This window comes from Haemorhous mexicanus, chromosome 16, assembly GCF_027477595.1.
Source record: "Haemorhous mexicanus isolate bHaeMex1 chromosome 16, bHaeMex1.pri, whole genome shotgun sequence".
In the NCBI taxonomy this organism is placed as follows: Eukaryota; Metazoa; Chordata; class Aves; order Passeriformes; family Fringillidae; genus Haemorhous; species Haemorhous mexicanus.
Window position 1 is genome coordinate 5,223,725 of NC_082356.1, and position 14,617 is coordinate 5,238,341.

Here is a 14,617-nt window from a genome sequence, read left to right on the forward strand (position 1 = left end):
GCAGGGGACATTGCCCTCGGGACTCTGCTCTGGGGCTGGAGATGAGACTGATTTGGGGCCTGTGGGGAAAGGGAAATGGAGTGGTCAGGCTGTGGCAAGGAGCACAGCTGAGGCATTGCCCAAGGCTCAGCCTTGTCTGCAAGGTCATCAACAGGTGATCAACACTGCCCAGTGCTTCCAGTGTCTCCAGTGAGGGCAGATCCCAATCACCTGCCTGCCCTTGACTCAAAGTCCTCCCACATGCCTGTTTTCCCTGAGTTTGGGGTCCTGATTCCCCAGGAAGAGAGGTCAGTGCCCACCACTGTTTCCTCAAAGTGCCAGAACAGGAACAGGGGCAATTCTGCTGGGATCCAACGGATTTTGGGATGGGCTCAGCTCTGGGCTGTCCCCCAGGGAAAGCTCAGGGAGGGAAGAGGCAGCAGGAGATGAGGGTACGTGGTTCTGGGGGCTGTTGGAGGATGGATTTTGTTGGAGTGGGGCTTGTCCCCAACAGGGATCCTTTTACTCTCAGCTCCCCCATGCACAGACCACCCTGCACCAGGCAGTCCCAGAGAGCCCAAGATGTCTGAATGTCCTCCTGGTGCCTCAGGGCCTGGGTGAACAGGGCTTGTCAGGGATGCTGGCAGGGCACCAACACCCCTCCTCCTCACAGGGCACTTCTGTTACCCCAGTTAGTTCCGAGTGGCTGCCTGGGGACAGGTGCCCACTTCCCCATGTCCCTGGGGATGGGCACATCCTGCTCAGGATCAGTGCTGGCCTGGGCCCAGAGCCAGGGCCATGACCCAGGTGCTCTGGGAGGGTTCCGTTGCTGCAGGTGTGACAGGAGGAGGGGCAGGGCAGGGCATATTGCCCTCTGGACAGTGCTCTGTGCACGAAGATTGGAGGGGTTTGGCATCTGCAGGAAAAGGGATATCGGGTTGTGTGGATGTGGGAATTGTCACTCCTAAGCCATTCCCCAACCCTCAGCCTTGTCTGCAGGTGATCAGCATTGCCCAGTGCTCCCCAGGGTCTGCAGTGACAGAGATGCCAATCACCCACCTGATCACATGTCCCTTGTTCCCCTTGCTCTCCCACATGTTGGGTTTGGGGCTGGGCTCTGGGGTGTCCCCTAGGGAAAGCTCTGGGAGGGGAGGGGCAGCAGAAGATGGGGGATCTGGCACTGTGGGTATTGGAGGATGGATTTTGTTGGAATGGGGGTTGTCCCCACAGGGTCCCCAGATGCCTTTGGCTCTCTGCCTGCCCCCTTGGCTCCCTCAGGTGCCTGGGCCCTTCCAGGGGCAGCTGTCCTAAGCAGAAGGGATGCCAGGCAAGGGGGCTGGATCTGTGTCACCTGTGGGGTGGACTCTGTGCCAGGGCTGGGCTTGTGGCCAGGGCTGGGGGCTGGCAGAGAGGGTGCAGGGAGGAGTCCCAGCAGGGATAAAGGTGCTCCTCACCTGCTGCAGCTTCAGGCAGCGCTGTCCAGAGCGAGAGGAAGATGAAGGTGGCTGTGCTCAGCGTGGCCCTGCTCTTCTCCATCCTGCTGTGCCCCCCGGCACAGGCCAAGGTGAGGTACCAGCCAAAGGCTGTCCCCACATCCTTCCCTTTCTGGCCTCCCATCCCACCCTTTTGGTCCCTCCTCTGTGTCCAATTCAGGGTCCCCAAATGCCCTCCCACTGACCATTCCCGAGGCCTCTCCTTCTTTGTCCCCCTTCAAGCCTTTGCCTTTCTTCTTGGCCAGTATAGCAGGGTCCCCCTGTAGAATTCCCTGACTCACTCCCCACTCCCACAGCATCTCCCAACTTGCTGGTTCTGCTCCCACCCATCCTTGTTCTTCTGTCCCCTGAAAACCCCTCCCTTGAACTCCCGTGTCTCTACACCTCAATTCCTTTCTCCTCCCATGTACCCCAAACCCTGCTCCTTCCACACCCCCAGCCCCATTCCCTGGGCCCTCAATTGACCCCAGATCAGTGACTTTGGGTCTCCCCCCAGCTCAAACAGATCTCCTTGGAGGCCCTGAATTCCCATCCCTCTGCCTGTGCCCTGCTCCCTGGAGCTGTGTCCCCCCACAGCCCCACAAGATCCAGTCCAGACCCAGCCTTTGTTCTCCTTTCCAGGCACTCCTGGAAGGAACCCAAGATGATCTCCGAGAGGTGAGTGGGCTGCTGTCTTTGGAGGGCATGCCCTCAGGGAACTGGGGTGCAGTGGTGTCCCCCCATCCCTTGCTGGCACCGGGGACATCCCAGTGACCAGCAAGGTCTCCTGGTCTCTCTGCAGCTGGATTTAGACAATGTTGTGGTCCTGGAGACACCTCTGGTGGGTACCAAGAGTTCTGCCGGTGTCAGACCCTCCCCTTTCATGGCCACCACAGCCCAGGCCATCCCAGTCTGTCCCAGCACAGCCCAGTGCACCCCTCCTGACAGCCCAGACAATGCCTTTCCCCAGGGCTCCTCACCAGGGAAGCCTTTCCCCAGGGCCCCTGCTGCATTCCCATCCCGGTCACCCCAGGACCCCCTGGATGAGCCAGGATGCAGCCCCTGCCCCAGCTGTGCCTCTTGGCCAGGAGCCCAGTGCTTCTGGGCAGGAGCACAGCAGTCCTGCACCCCATTGCTCCCACAGCCCCTTCCCTTAGCCCCCTCCCTGCTCTGCCCTGCCTCCCAGTCCAGCCCAGTGCCCCCAGTGTGTCTCTAACTCTGCCTTTGTCCCCAGCCCCCTGTGGCTGAAAAGCTGCCAGCTCTTCTGCGGCAGAAGCGCCTGGCTGCCTCTCTGGATGCCTAGGTGAGCTGTGCCTGCAGGGACAGGGGTGGGGACAAAGCCCATCCATGGCCCAGTGGGCTCCAGAGGTCCCATTCTGGGGTTTTTAATTTAGGATTGGAAGCTGTGGGGATGCCGGTGTCCCAATCCCCTCTGGCGGCATGAGCAGATGATCATCCCTGGAGGAACCTTCTGATTCCTTTGAGCCCTGGGCTATTTCCCCTCAATAATCAATCATCAATAAACCCTTTCAGCAAAGCTACAATCTCTGTCTGTGTGTCTGTGTCCATGTGTGTGTTCCAAAGGAAATTCCCCAAAATCTCAAAGTGGTTTCCCCCAGAGGTGTAGTCTTGTCTCTGTGTCCATCTGCACATCCTGTCACTCTGTCACTGTCCCCTCCACACATCTCTGTCCCGCTGGCACCTCCCAGGTTGGCACGGAACTCCTCCCTCCTGCTCCCCTCCCCCAGCAATGACCATGGCAGGGAGCTCACCCAGGAGCACCCAGGCCAGGGATGGAGAAGGAGCATCTGGCAGAGGCAGGAAGAATCCCCCATTCCAGGGGGTGTGGGGTGCACGGGTGGCAGTTGTGTCCCCTGCCAGCCCCAGGGCTGCAAACCAGGGAGCAGATGTCTCAGCTGCCTCAGCTGAATCACCTCCCTCAGCCCTTGGCCCGGGAAGTCTCTGGCTGCAGCACAACCTCCACAGGAGACATTCCACAAGGAAGACAAAAGAAAGGAATTGTTTATGCCCTCTCCCTGATCCCTCCTGCTTTGCTGATTTTCTTGTCATCTATTAGCAAAATCAGCAAAAAAGCATCTGCACTCTGGTGTTTCCGAGGCTCAGTTCCTAAATGGGGCCAAAAAAAGGTTTTCTGCCAGGGTAAAAGTGAGAAGTGTGGGATTTGGCCAGTGAGTTGGAAACATGACAATTTCTAAACACTGGAAATCCAGAGGTACAAAAGCAGAGTTTGCAGTTTGAACGGTCCATTTTCCTCCTTCTTCCCACTGTTCATTTGTCCCATCCCAACTCCAGAGAAGCAGATTCTGAAAAGCAGACCTGCAGGGAGTGTTGGAGGCTTCATCCCAGAGGGAGGAAGAAAGAGTGAAATCAGGAAAAGAATTCCAGTTGTTTTCTCAGTCATAACAACCACAAATAGCTCTGTACTGCAAGCACAATATCCAGGTGATGAGGCACGTTTCTCGTTTTTAATGCCAAATCACAGCACTTTGGGAATTGTTCCTTGGACTAGAACAAAGCACAGGCCAATAATTGATCCAGTTTGGTTCCTAAATCAGAAATCATTAAACTTCTCCCAAGCTGTGTTTCCCTCCAGTAAAGAAGGCAGTTTGATTGCTTTTGTCCTGAGTATCTCCTGAGTTCATGACTTCAGATGGACTGGAACTGTCCCAGCACCCCAAAAGTGGCCACAATGAGCAGGATCAAACCCCCAGGTCACCATTAAATGTTCTCCATCCACACCTTCCAGAGCCCAGCAGCAATTCCTGCTGCTGCCCCCACTCTGGTTCAGCCTGATGGGATTGCTCTGGTGTGCGGGGCGGGCTCCTGAAGGACACAGCGCTTGGAGCCGCTCTGTGTCCCGCAGCTTCGGCACCTCCGGCACCGCTCCACTGCTGCGGGGCCTGTGCCACCAACGTGCCACCAGTGTGCCACCAGTGTGCCACCAACGTGCCACCACTGTGCCTGCCACCAGTGTGCCACCGCTGTTCCTGGCTGTGGTTCCTGTCCCACCACTGTTCATGGCTGTACTAAAATCAGGTGACCCCCGAGGCAGGAAATGATTGGCATCTGACTCCAAGGCTTTGGAATGCTCAACATTCACTTTATTAATACTATATTATGTTACATTATACTATTCTATAACAATACTACAAAGAATACTAAAGAATACTTACTTCTAACTAAAAACTTGTGACTGTATGCAGAGCCACAGCTTGGACCTGATGGGCTAATTAACATAAACAATCTCCACCAGAATCCAATGACCAAAGTCCTTGAGGTAAACAACCTTCCCAACACATTCCACTTGTGCAGAATACCAGGAGCAGCAAGCAGAGATAAAAACTGTTTTCCCTCTGTACTTCTCCAGGAAAAAAGCTGAGAGACAGAATTATGTCTCTCTGTTCAGAGGGCATGTGAGTATCACACATGGCTGTGGTTCCGGTTCCACCACTGTTCATGGCTGTGGTTCCTGTCCCACCACTGTTCATGGCTGTGGCTCCTGACCCACCACTGTTCCAGGCTGTGGTTCCTGTCCCACCACTGTTCCAGGCTGTGGCTCCTGTCCCACCACTGTTCCACCTTTTCCATGGTTACTCCACTGCTGCTCAAAAGCTGCTCCAGTGCTGCTCTGGGGGTGTTCCAGCACAGTTCCTCTGCTTGTCCAACACTGCTCCACCACTGTTCCACCACTGCTCCACCACTGCTCATCTCCTGCTATTCTGAGCTCCATCTCTGCTCCTCCACGGCTCCCCTGTTGTTGCACGACTGCTGCTTCTGTTCTTGTGCTGCTGCCACAGTTGCAGTGTCACAGAGAGGGGAACGCTCAGGCAGCAACCGCTGTGGTGTCACAGGGAGCAGGACAACGGGACTGCCACAGCTGTGGTGTCACAGAGAGGGGAACGTTTGGGCAGCCACTGCTGTGGTGTCACAGAGAGCAGGACAACGGGACTGCCACAGCTGTGGTGTCACAGAGAGGGGAACGTTTGGGCAGCCACTGCTGTGGTGTCACAGAGAGCAGGACAACGGGACTGCCACAGCTGTGGTGTCACAGAGAGGGGAACGTTTGGGCAGCCACTGCTGTGGTGTCACAGAGAGCAGGACAACGGGACTGCCAAAGCTGTGGTGTCACAGAGACCGGGACAATGGGACTGCCACAGCTGTGGTGTCACAGAGAGGGGAACACAGCGGCTTCCAGAGCTGTGGGGTCACAGAGAGGGGAAGGCTGGGGTGGCTGTTGCTGTGGTATCATAGAAGGGAACACTGGGGCTGCAAATGTTGAAGTGTCACAGAGAGGGGAATATTGGGGCTGCCCCTGCAATGCTGTCATAGACAGGAGAACACTGGGAACACTGGGGTTGCAATCACTTTGGCATCATAGACAAGGGAACATTGGTATTGCCACTTCTGTCATGTCACAGAGACGGAACACTGAGGTTGCCACCACTATGGTGTCACTGAGAGGGGAACACTGGGGCTGCAAATGTTGAGGTGTCACAGAGAGGGGAATGTTGGAACTGCCACTGCGGTGCTGTCATAGAGAGTAGAACTTTGGACAGCCACGCCTGCAGTGTCATAGAGATGGGAACTTCCACCGCTGCAGTGTCACAGAGGGGGGACACTGGGGCTGCCACAGCAATGGTGTCACTGAGAGAACTTCTGGGTACCACCACTGTGGTATCACAGACAGGGGAACTTTGGGGCTGCCACTGCTGTGGTGTCAGAGAGAGAGGGACTCTGGGGCTGCCACTGCTGGGGTTTCACAGAGGCACCTGGGGCTTCCACAGCTGCAGTGTCACAAGGAGGGCAAAGTTGAGGTTGTGACCGCTGTGGTGTCACAGAGTGGGACACTGGGGCTGCCACTGCTACAATGTCAAAGAGGGGAACATTGGGGCTGCTACTTCTGTGTTTTCATAGACAGGGGAATGTTGGGGCTGCCACCGTTGTGGTGTCAGAGAGATTGGAATGTTGGGGCTGCCCCCACTGTTTTCTCATAGAGAGGGGAATCTTTGGTTTACCACTGTGTTGGTGTCAGGCAGCGGGGAATGCTGGGAGTGCCACCTCTGGTGTCACAGAGAGGGGAAGGTCAGGATTGCCACCACTGTGCTGTCACACAGAGGGGAATGCTGGCACTGCTACTGCTCTGGTGTGACAGAGAAGGGAACCCTGGGGCAGCCATTGCTGTGGGGTCGTACAGAGTGGAATTTTGGGGCTGCCACCCTTGCGTTGTCACAGAGAGGGGAAGATTGGAATTGCCACTGCTGTAGTGTCACAGAGAGGGGGGCATGGTACTGCCACACCTATAGTGTCATAGAGTGGGGAACATTGTGCCTTGCCACTGCTGTGGTGTCACAGAGAGAGGAATGCTGCCAAACCTCCCCTGGTGCTGTGTCTTCACCAGCGCTGCTCCTCTGTGACACTGCATGGCCTCCTGGGGACACTGTGACACTGCATGGCCTCCTGGGGACATGGTGACACTGCAAGGATTCATGGGGACATGGTGACACTGCAGGGACTCGTGGGATCACAGGGGCTTTGTGGCACTCTGGGCCCTGGTAGAATCCAGAGGCCCCTTGGGGCCATTGGCCCTCATGGAACCAAGAGGAGACTGCCAACCTGTGGGGCTTCATGGAACCATCCACTGTGATCCCTCAGGGCCTCATGGCTCCCAGGAACCATGAGGAGCAGCACTGCAGGACTAAATGGCACCAAGGGGACATTGTGACACTGTGGAGTTCAGGGAACTGAGGGGATGCTGTGACACTCTGGTGCCTAAAGATGCTCAGGGGCCATTGTGACCCTGTGACTTGTGGAAACAAGGGGACACTGTGACACTGTGGAGTCTCAGGGAATCCAGAGCCCCTCATGACACAGTGAGGCCAGTTGGAATCAAGGATCCATTGGGATACCTCAGGGCCTTGTGGTGTCCAGGGGTCCTTGTGACAATGTGGGGCCACATGGAGCCAAAGGGGCCCTGGGATTCTCTGGGGCCTCATGGAGCCAAAGGGGCCCTGGTGACACGGTGGCCACTCGGAGATGGCTGCAGCTAGCCCTGTCTCCTGTCCCCTGCCAGGAGTGGCCACTCCCTATCCACCCTTCGGGCCGGTTGGGCTGGTGGTACAAGCAGGGCTGCTTGTCTCCCAGAAGCAGCAGGCTGCTCTGTGCAGATACTGATGTTGTCCCGAGCTGAGGAATCCAGAGCAAAGGAAGAGAGGGATCACTTGTGCAGGCTCCCAAGAGATTTTTTATCTCCGAGAGGGCCCAGAAACAAGTGACAGCAAATCCAGGGTCACAACAGCTTTAGTACGGGGGAGGGAACATGGGGAGGATACAAACCAGGAGCAATGGCAGAAAGCTGGGGAGGAGCACAAGGCGGGGTACACATTGTGACAACCAGGGGGGAACAACAGGGCAGGAGGGTGGACTGAGCATACCAGTGGGTATTCGAGGGGTACAAGATGGACACAGAAGTTTCTAGAGAGAAAGGTGGGGTTTCTGTAATGGACAAGGGAGGAGGACAGGGTTTCCCTGAGTAGCAAGGAAGGATCTGGAATGAGGGGTTGGTCATGAGGTAGATGGACAGGGGGATGGGAGGGTACCTCTCCAGGGCAAACCAACATGCATGGGGGACAACCAGAAAAAACTACTTTTTCTTATAACATGACTGTTTCATAACAAAGGAACTTAATTACCACATCCTGGGATTCTGTGGGGCCTCATGGAACCAAGGGCACTCAGAGACAGGGCACTCAGAGACACTGTGGAGCCTCCTGGTTCTCAGTCTCTTCTGACACCGGTGTCCATCTACAAAGAAACAAAACTGGGCAGCCTGAGCCTGTTGATCCAGAATATTCCCATCTCCATGGGAGGACGTTCCTGCCATCTGTGCTGCCATGTGTTCCCTCTGCTCTCCGGGGGAATTGAATCCTACAAGAGACACCGACCCCTCTGGTAGCTGACACCACAGGGCCTCCTGTGGGGTGGGAGCAGAACATCTTTTCCTCCATCATGTTGTTCATAGCCCATGCAACCAGGAATATTTCCAAGGATGGGGCATCCACCAGGTGTCTGGGAAACCTGTGCCAGTGCTTAACCAAACACAGCATCAAAGATTTTTTCCTTATCTCCAGTCTGAACTTATCCTCTTCTGCTTTAAAACCATTTCCCCTCACCCAACTCAGACAGGCCCTACTAAAACATTTCTCCCCACGTTTCCTGTGAGGTTCCTGGAAGTCCTGCAAGGTCGCAATGGGGTCTCCCCAGGGCCTTTTCCGCTCTAGGCTGAACCACCCCAACTCCTCCAGCCTGTCTCTGTCACAGAGGTGCTCCAACCCTTTGGAGCATCTCAGCTCCTCTGGAGCTGCTCCATGAGGTCTGAGCCTTTCCTGTGCTGAGGACCCTGATGTAATTTGTTTATGCCAAAGCCCCGGTCAGTCAAAGAGGGGAAATACCTCATTGCTGAAATGCTGCTGAGAGCTGTAGGGAGAGATTCTGCACAGCTCATCCACAGCCCCGAGGGGGGCAGGAACATTCCCATGGGGTCCCTGAAGCTGCAGGGCCAATCTGCCCACACTGGGAGCCTCTGGGCATGTCCAGCTCCTTCTGCCCGGGCTGTTGGCACATGGTCAGTGGCTGTCCAGTGCCACCCCCCTGACTGGCACTGATCTCCAAGGAGGCCTGGATCTCTCCTTGGCCTCCTTCTGCAATTAGAATCCTGTAGACATGTCCTCAATTCCATTCCAAGGTGTCCTCAGCACCCCAAAGACATCATAGCCCTTTTGCTCTGGTCAAGGATCCCCCACAGGGACAGTCCTGGGGCACTCCACAGGAAAATCTTCCTGGGCCCTGCAGCTCCTTGAGCAAGTTCCATACCTAACAGTCAAGGCAGTGGCCTGAAATGTTTTCCCAGCTGGGCCACAAGACATCTTGGATGGATTCACATTGTCCCTGGGGAAAGAGATGTGCAGAACCCTTCACTAATGCCCTGGAATGTCAAACAGGAATCACAGCCATGGACAGCTCTCGGGAACCACTTCACAGTGGATTTTCCTTCCTGGAAGCCCAAGATGTCTGAATGTCCTCCTGGTGCCTCGGGCAATGGGTAAACAGGGCTTGTTAGAGGTGCTGGCAGGGCACCAACACCCCTCCTCCTCACAGGGCACCTCTGTTACCCCAGTTAGTTCCAAGTGGCTGCCTGGGGACAGGTGCCCACTTCCCCATGTCCCTGGGGATGGGCACATCCTGCTCAGGGCCAGTGCTGGCCTTGGTTCAGGTCCTGGGCGTTGCAGAGACCCTGTGTGGGCACAAGGGCCCTTCCCTTGGGAGCTGCAGGTGATGGCAGCCAGGGCCAGGGCTGGAGTTTGAGCCTTGTTGGGGATGGGGTCCCTGGCACCCTGCATGGGGCAGCTGTGTAGAGCGGGACACAGGTGCTCTGGGTGGGCACGGTGGCCATGGGTGGGACAGGGTGAGGGGCAGGGCAGGGGACATTGCCCTCGGGACTCTGCTCTGGGGCTGGAGATGAGACTGATTTGGGGCCTGTGGGGAAAGGGAAATGGAGTGGTCAGGCTGTGGCAAGGAGCACAGCTGAGGCATTGCCCAAGGCTCAGCCTTGTCTGCAAGGTCATCAACAGGTGATCAACACTGCCCAGTGCTTCCAGTGTCTCCAGTGAGTGCAGATCCCAATCACCTGCCTGCCCTTGACTCAAAGTCCTCCCACATGCCTGTTTTCCCTGAGTTTGGGGTCCTGATTCCCCAGGAAGAGAGGTCAGTGCCCACCACTGTTTCCTCAAAGTGCCAGAACAGGAACAGGGGCAATTCTGCTGGGATCCAACGGATTTTGGGATGGGCTCAGCTCTGGGCTGTCCCCCAGGGAAAGCTCAGGGAGGGAAGAGGCAGCAGGAGATGAGGGTACGTGGTTCTGGGGGCTGTTGGAGGATGGATTTTGTTGGAGTGGGGCTTGTCCCCAACAGGGATCCTTTTACTCTCAGCTCCCCCATGCACAGACCACCCTGCACCAGGCAGTCCCAGAGAGCCCAAGATGTCTGAATGTCCTCCTGGTGCCTCAGGGCCTGGGTAAACAGGGCTTGTCAGGGATGCTGGCAGGGCACCAACACCCCTCCTCCTCACAGGGCACCTCTGTTACCCCAGTTAGCTCCAAGTGGCTGCCTAGGGACAGGTGCCCACTTCCCCATGTCCCTGGGGATGGGCACATCCTGCTCAGGGCCAGTGCTGGCCTGGGCCCAGAGCCAGGGCCATGACCCAGGTGCTCTGGGAGGGTTCTGTTGCTGCAGGTGTGACAGGATGAGGGGCAGGGCAGGGCATATTCCCCTCTGGACAGTGCTCTGGGCATGGAGCTGGGATGGGTTTGGCATCTGCAGGAAAAGGGATATTGGGTTGTGTGGATGTGGGAATTGTCACTCCTGAGCCATTCCCCTACCCTCAGCCTTGTCTGCAGGTGATCAGCATTGCCCAGTGCTCCCCAGGGTCTGCAGTGACAGAGATGCCAATCACCCACCTGATCACATGTCCCTTGTTCCCCTTGCTCTCCCACATGTTGGGTTTGGGGCTGGGCTCAGCTCTGGGGTGTCCCCTAGGGAAAGCTCTGGGAGGGGAAGGGCAGCAGAAGATGGGGGATCTGGCACTGTGGGTATTGGAGGATGGATTGTGTTGGAATGGGGATTGTCCCCACAGGGTCCCCAGATGCCTTTGGCTCTCTGCCTGCCCCCCTTGGCTCCCTCAGGTGCCTGGGCCCTTCCAGGGGCAGCTGTCCTAAGCAGGAAGGTGGAGGGATGCCAGGCAAGGGGGCTGGATCTGTGTCACATGTGGGGTGGACTCTGTGCCAGGGCTGGGCTTGTGGCCAGGGCTGAGGACTGTGCCAAGCCGGGCTCTGTCCTGGCGGCTGGCAGAGAGGGTGCAGGGAGGAGTCCCAGCAGGGATAAAGGTGCTCCTCACCTGCTGCAGACTCAGGCAGCGCTGCCCAGAGCGACAGGAAGATGAAGGTGGCTGTGCTCAGCGTGGCCCTGCTCTTCTCCATCCTGCTGTGCCCCCCAGCAAAGGCCAAGGTGAGGTACCAGCTAAAGGCTGTCCCCACATCCTGCTCTTTCTGGCCTCCAATCCCACCTTTTTGGTCCCTCCTCTGTGTCCCATTCAGGGTCCCCAAATGCCCTCCCACTGACCATTTCCAAAGCCTTTCCTTCCATGTCCCCCTCAGTCCTTTGCCGTTCTTCCTGACAACTGCAGCAGGGTCCCCCTGTACAATTCCCTGGCTCCCTTCCCACCCTCGCCCCCACCCCACCCCCCCCAAATCCTCTCCCAGTGCTGTCGCTTTTGTCCCTACTCGTCCTCATTCTTCTGTCTCCCTCCTGTGCACTCCCAGGTTCCTACAGAGCTGTGGGCAAGTCCCAGGCAGGGACAGCACTGCAGTTTGATTCTTGTTGGGGATGGTTCCCTGAAACACCCATGTGAAGCAGAGCAGGACCCAGCTGCTCTATGATTGCATGGAGGCTGTAAGGGTGACAGGATGAGGGACAGGGCAGGCATATTTCCCTCTGGACTCAGCTCTGGGGCTGAAGACTGGACTGGCTTTCAGCCTGTAGGGAAATAGGAATAATGCAGTATTCCCATGTGGGAAGTGCCAGATCTGAGCCATTCCCCAACCCTCAGCCTTGTCTGCAGGTGATCAGCATTGCCTAGTGCTCCCCAAGGTCTGCAGTGACTGAGATGCCAATCACCCACCTGATCACATGTCCCTTGTTCCCCTTGCTCATCCACATGTTGGGTTTGGGGCCGGGCTCAGCTCTGGGGTGTCCCCCAGGAAAAGCTCTGGGAGAGCGAGGGGCAGCAGAAGATGGGGGAATCTGGGTCTGGCCGTGGGAAGTCTCGGAGGATGGATTGCATTAGACTGGAGGTTGTCCCCACAGGGTCTCCGGATGCCTTTGGATCGCTGCCCTCCACCTAAGATGCCTGGACCCCCCCGTGGGCCGCTGCCAAATCAAGGAAGCTGGAGTGAGAGCGGGGCTGGACCTGTGCCACAGGTGGGATGGACTCTGCACCAGCGCAGGGTTTGTGGCCACGGCTGGGGGCTGTGCCAAGCCGGGCTCTGTCCTGGGGGCTGGCAGAGAGGGTGCAGGGAGGAGTCCCAGCAGGGATAAAGGTGCTCCTCACCTGCTGCAGCCTCAGGCAGCGCTGCCCAGAGCGACAGGAAGATGAAGGTGGCTGTGCTCAGCGTGGCCCTGCTCTTCTCCATCCTGCTGTGCCCCCTGGCCCAAGCCAAGGTGAGGTACCAGCCAAAGGCTGTCCCCACATCCTGCCCTTTCTGGCCTCCAATCCCACCCTTTTGGTCCCTCCTCTGTGTCCCATTCAGGGTCCCCAAATGCCCTCCCACCGACCATTACCAAGTACTTTCCTTCCGTATCTCCCTTCAAGCCTTTGCCTTTCTTCCTGGCCGCTGTAGCAGGGCCCTCCTGTAGAATTCCCTGACTCACTCCTCATACTCCAATGATCTCCCAGTCCTGTTGGTTTTGTTCCCACCCATCCTTGTTCTTCTGTCCCCTGGAAACCCCTCCCTTGAACTCCCGTGTCTCTACACCTCAATTTCTTTCTCCTCCCATGTACCCCAAACCCTGCTCCTTCCACACCCCCAGCCCCATTCCCTGGGCCCTCAATTGACCCCAGATCAGTGACTTTGGGTCTCCCCCCAGCTCAAACAGATCTCCTTGGAGGCCGTGAATTCCCATCCCTCTGCCGGTGCCCTGCTCCCTGGAGCTGTGTCCCCCCACAGCCCCACAAGGTCCAGTCCAGACCCAGCCTTTGTTCTCCTTTCCAGGCACTCCTGGAAGGAACCCAAGATGACCTCCGAGAGGTGAGTGGGCTGCTGTCTTTGGAGGGCATGCCCTCAGGGAACTGGGGGGCAGTGGTGTCCCCCCATCCCTTGCTGGCACCGGGGACATCCCAGTGACCAGCAAGGTCTCCTGGTCTCTCTGCAGCTGGATTTAGACAATGTTGTGGTCCTGGAGACGCCTGCCGGTGTCAGACCCTCCCCTTTCATGGCCACCACAGCCCAGGCCATCCCAGTCTGTCCCAGCACAGCCCAGTGCACCCCTCCTGATAGCCCAGACAATGCCTTTCCCCAGGGCTCCTCACCAGGGAAGCCTTTCCCCAGGGCCCCTGCTGCATTCCCATCCCGGTCACCCCAGGAGCCCCTGGATGAGCCAGGATGCAGCCCCTGCCCCAGCTGTGCCTCTTGGCCAGGAGCCCAGTGCTTCTGGGCAGGAGCACAGCAGTCCTGCACCCCATTGCTCCCACAGTCCCTTCCCTTAGCCCCCCCCCTGCTCTGCCCTGCCTCCCAGTCCAGCCCAGTGCCCCCAGTGTGTCTCTAACTCTGCCTTTGTCCCCAGCCCCCTGTGGCTAAAGTGCTGCGTGCTCTTCTGCAGCAGAAGCGCCTGGCTGCCTCTCTGGATGCCTAGGTGAGCTGTGCCTGCAGGGACAGGGGTGGGGACAAAGCCCATCTATGGCCCAGTGAGCTCCAGAGGTCACGTTCTGGGGTTTGTCTTTTAAGGTTGGAAGGACCAGTGTCCTTTTTCCTCTCCAGTGGCATGAGGAGATGATCATCCCTGGAAGAACCCTCTGATCCCTTTGAGCCCTGGGCAATTTCCCCTAAATAATCAGTATTCAATAATCAATAAACTCTTTGAGCAAAGCTTTGCTCTGTGTCCATGTGTGTGTCCATGTGTGTGTCCCTGGATCTGGACTTCCTCCTTTCCAGTGCTCTGGGGAAGTCAGGCCAGGTCTGGGCTCTGCTGCCTTGACACAGTCTGTGCTTTCCCCCAGACAAATGGTGTGTTGGGAGTTGTGCAGAGTCCAGGGGGAGTGGGTTGAGTAGGGGGTGGGTGTCCCGGTGGTGAGAAAGGCTGTGGTTCACTCTGAGTGTGGTCAGAATGGCCTGGGTTTAAAAGAAAAAATATAAATTCAAAACAAGCTTTCTTGTAAAACTTTTTCTCCCTGTGAGAAACGACTGTTCACATCTCAACATTTTTAAAGGTTTATTAAAACCTTAACAAAAATTACAACAAAAGGACTAAATGAGGAAAAAATTACGGTGCTGGGAGCCTCCCTCACTTCGTGGCCGGTAACACATGGCCGGCCCATCC

General features: G+C 56.9%; 1 protein-coding gene across 35 annotated transcripts; it reads left to right on the forward strand.

Moving 5' to 3' along the window:
• Positions 1-1,284: 1,284 nt before the first annotated feature.
• On the forward strand, positions 1,285-14,171 carry LOC132334783 (uncharacterized). Of its 35 annotated transcripts, none has more exons than XR_009488473.1 (6): positions 1,383-1,543; positions 12,389-12,502; positions 12,622-12,742; positions 13,294-13,329; positions 13,865-13,933; positions 14,026-14,171. XR_009488473.1 is itself a non-coding variant. In XM_059860914.1 (6 exons), exons 2-6 carry the CDS (start codon positions 12,508-12,510, stop codon positions 14,095-14,097), a joined length of 426 nt encoding a protein of 141 aa, XP_059716897.1. In that variant the 5' UTR covers positions 1,383-1,543; positions 12,389-12,507; the 3' UTR covers positions 14,098-14,171. The 35 variants fall into 35 exon arrangements, 26 of the variants coding, with proteins under 26 accessions (XP_059716890.1, XP_059716889.1, XP_059716897.1 ...); XR_009488472.1 differs by having other exon boundaries at positions 12,642-12,742; XM_059860914.1 differs by having other exon boundaries at positions 12,389-12,529; positions 12,642-12,742; positions 13,169-13,329; positions 14,025-14,171.
• The last annotated feature ends 446 nt before the right edge of the window (positions 14,172-14,617 follow it).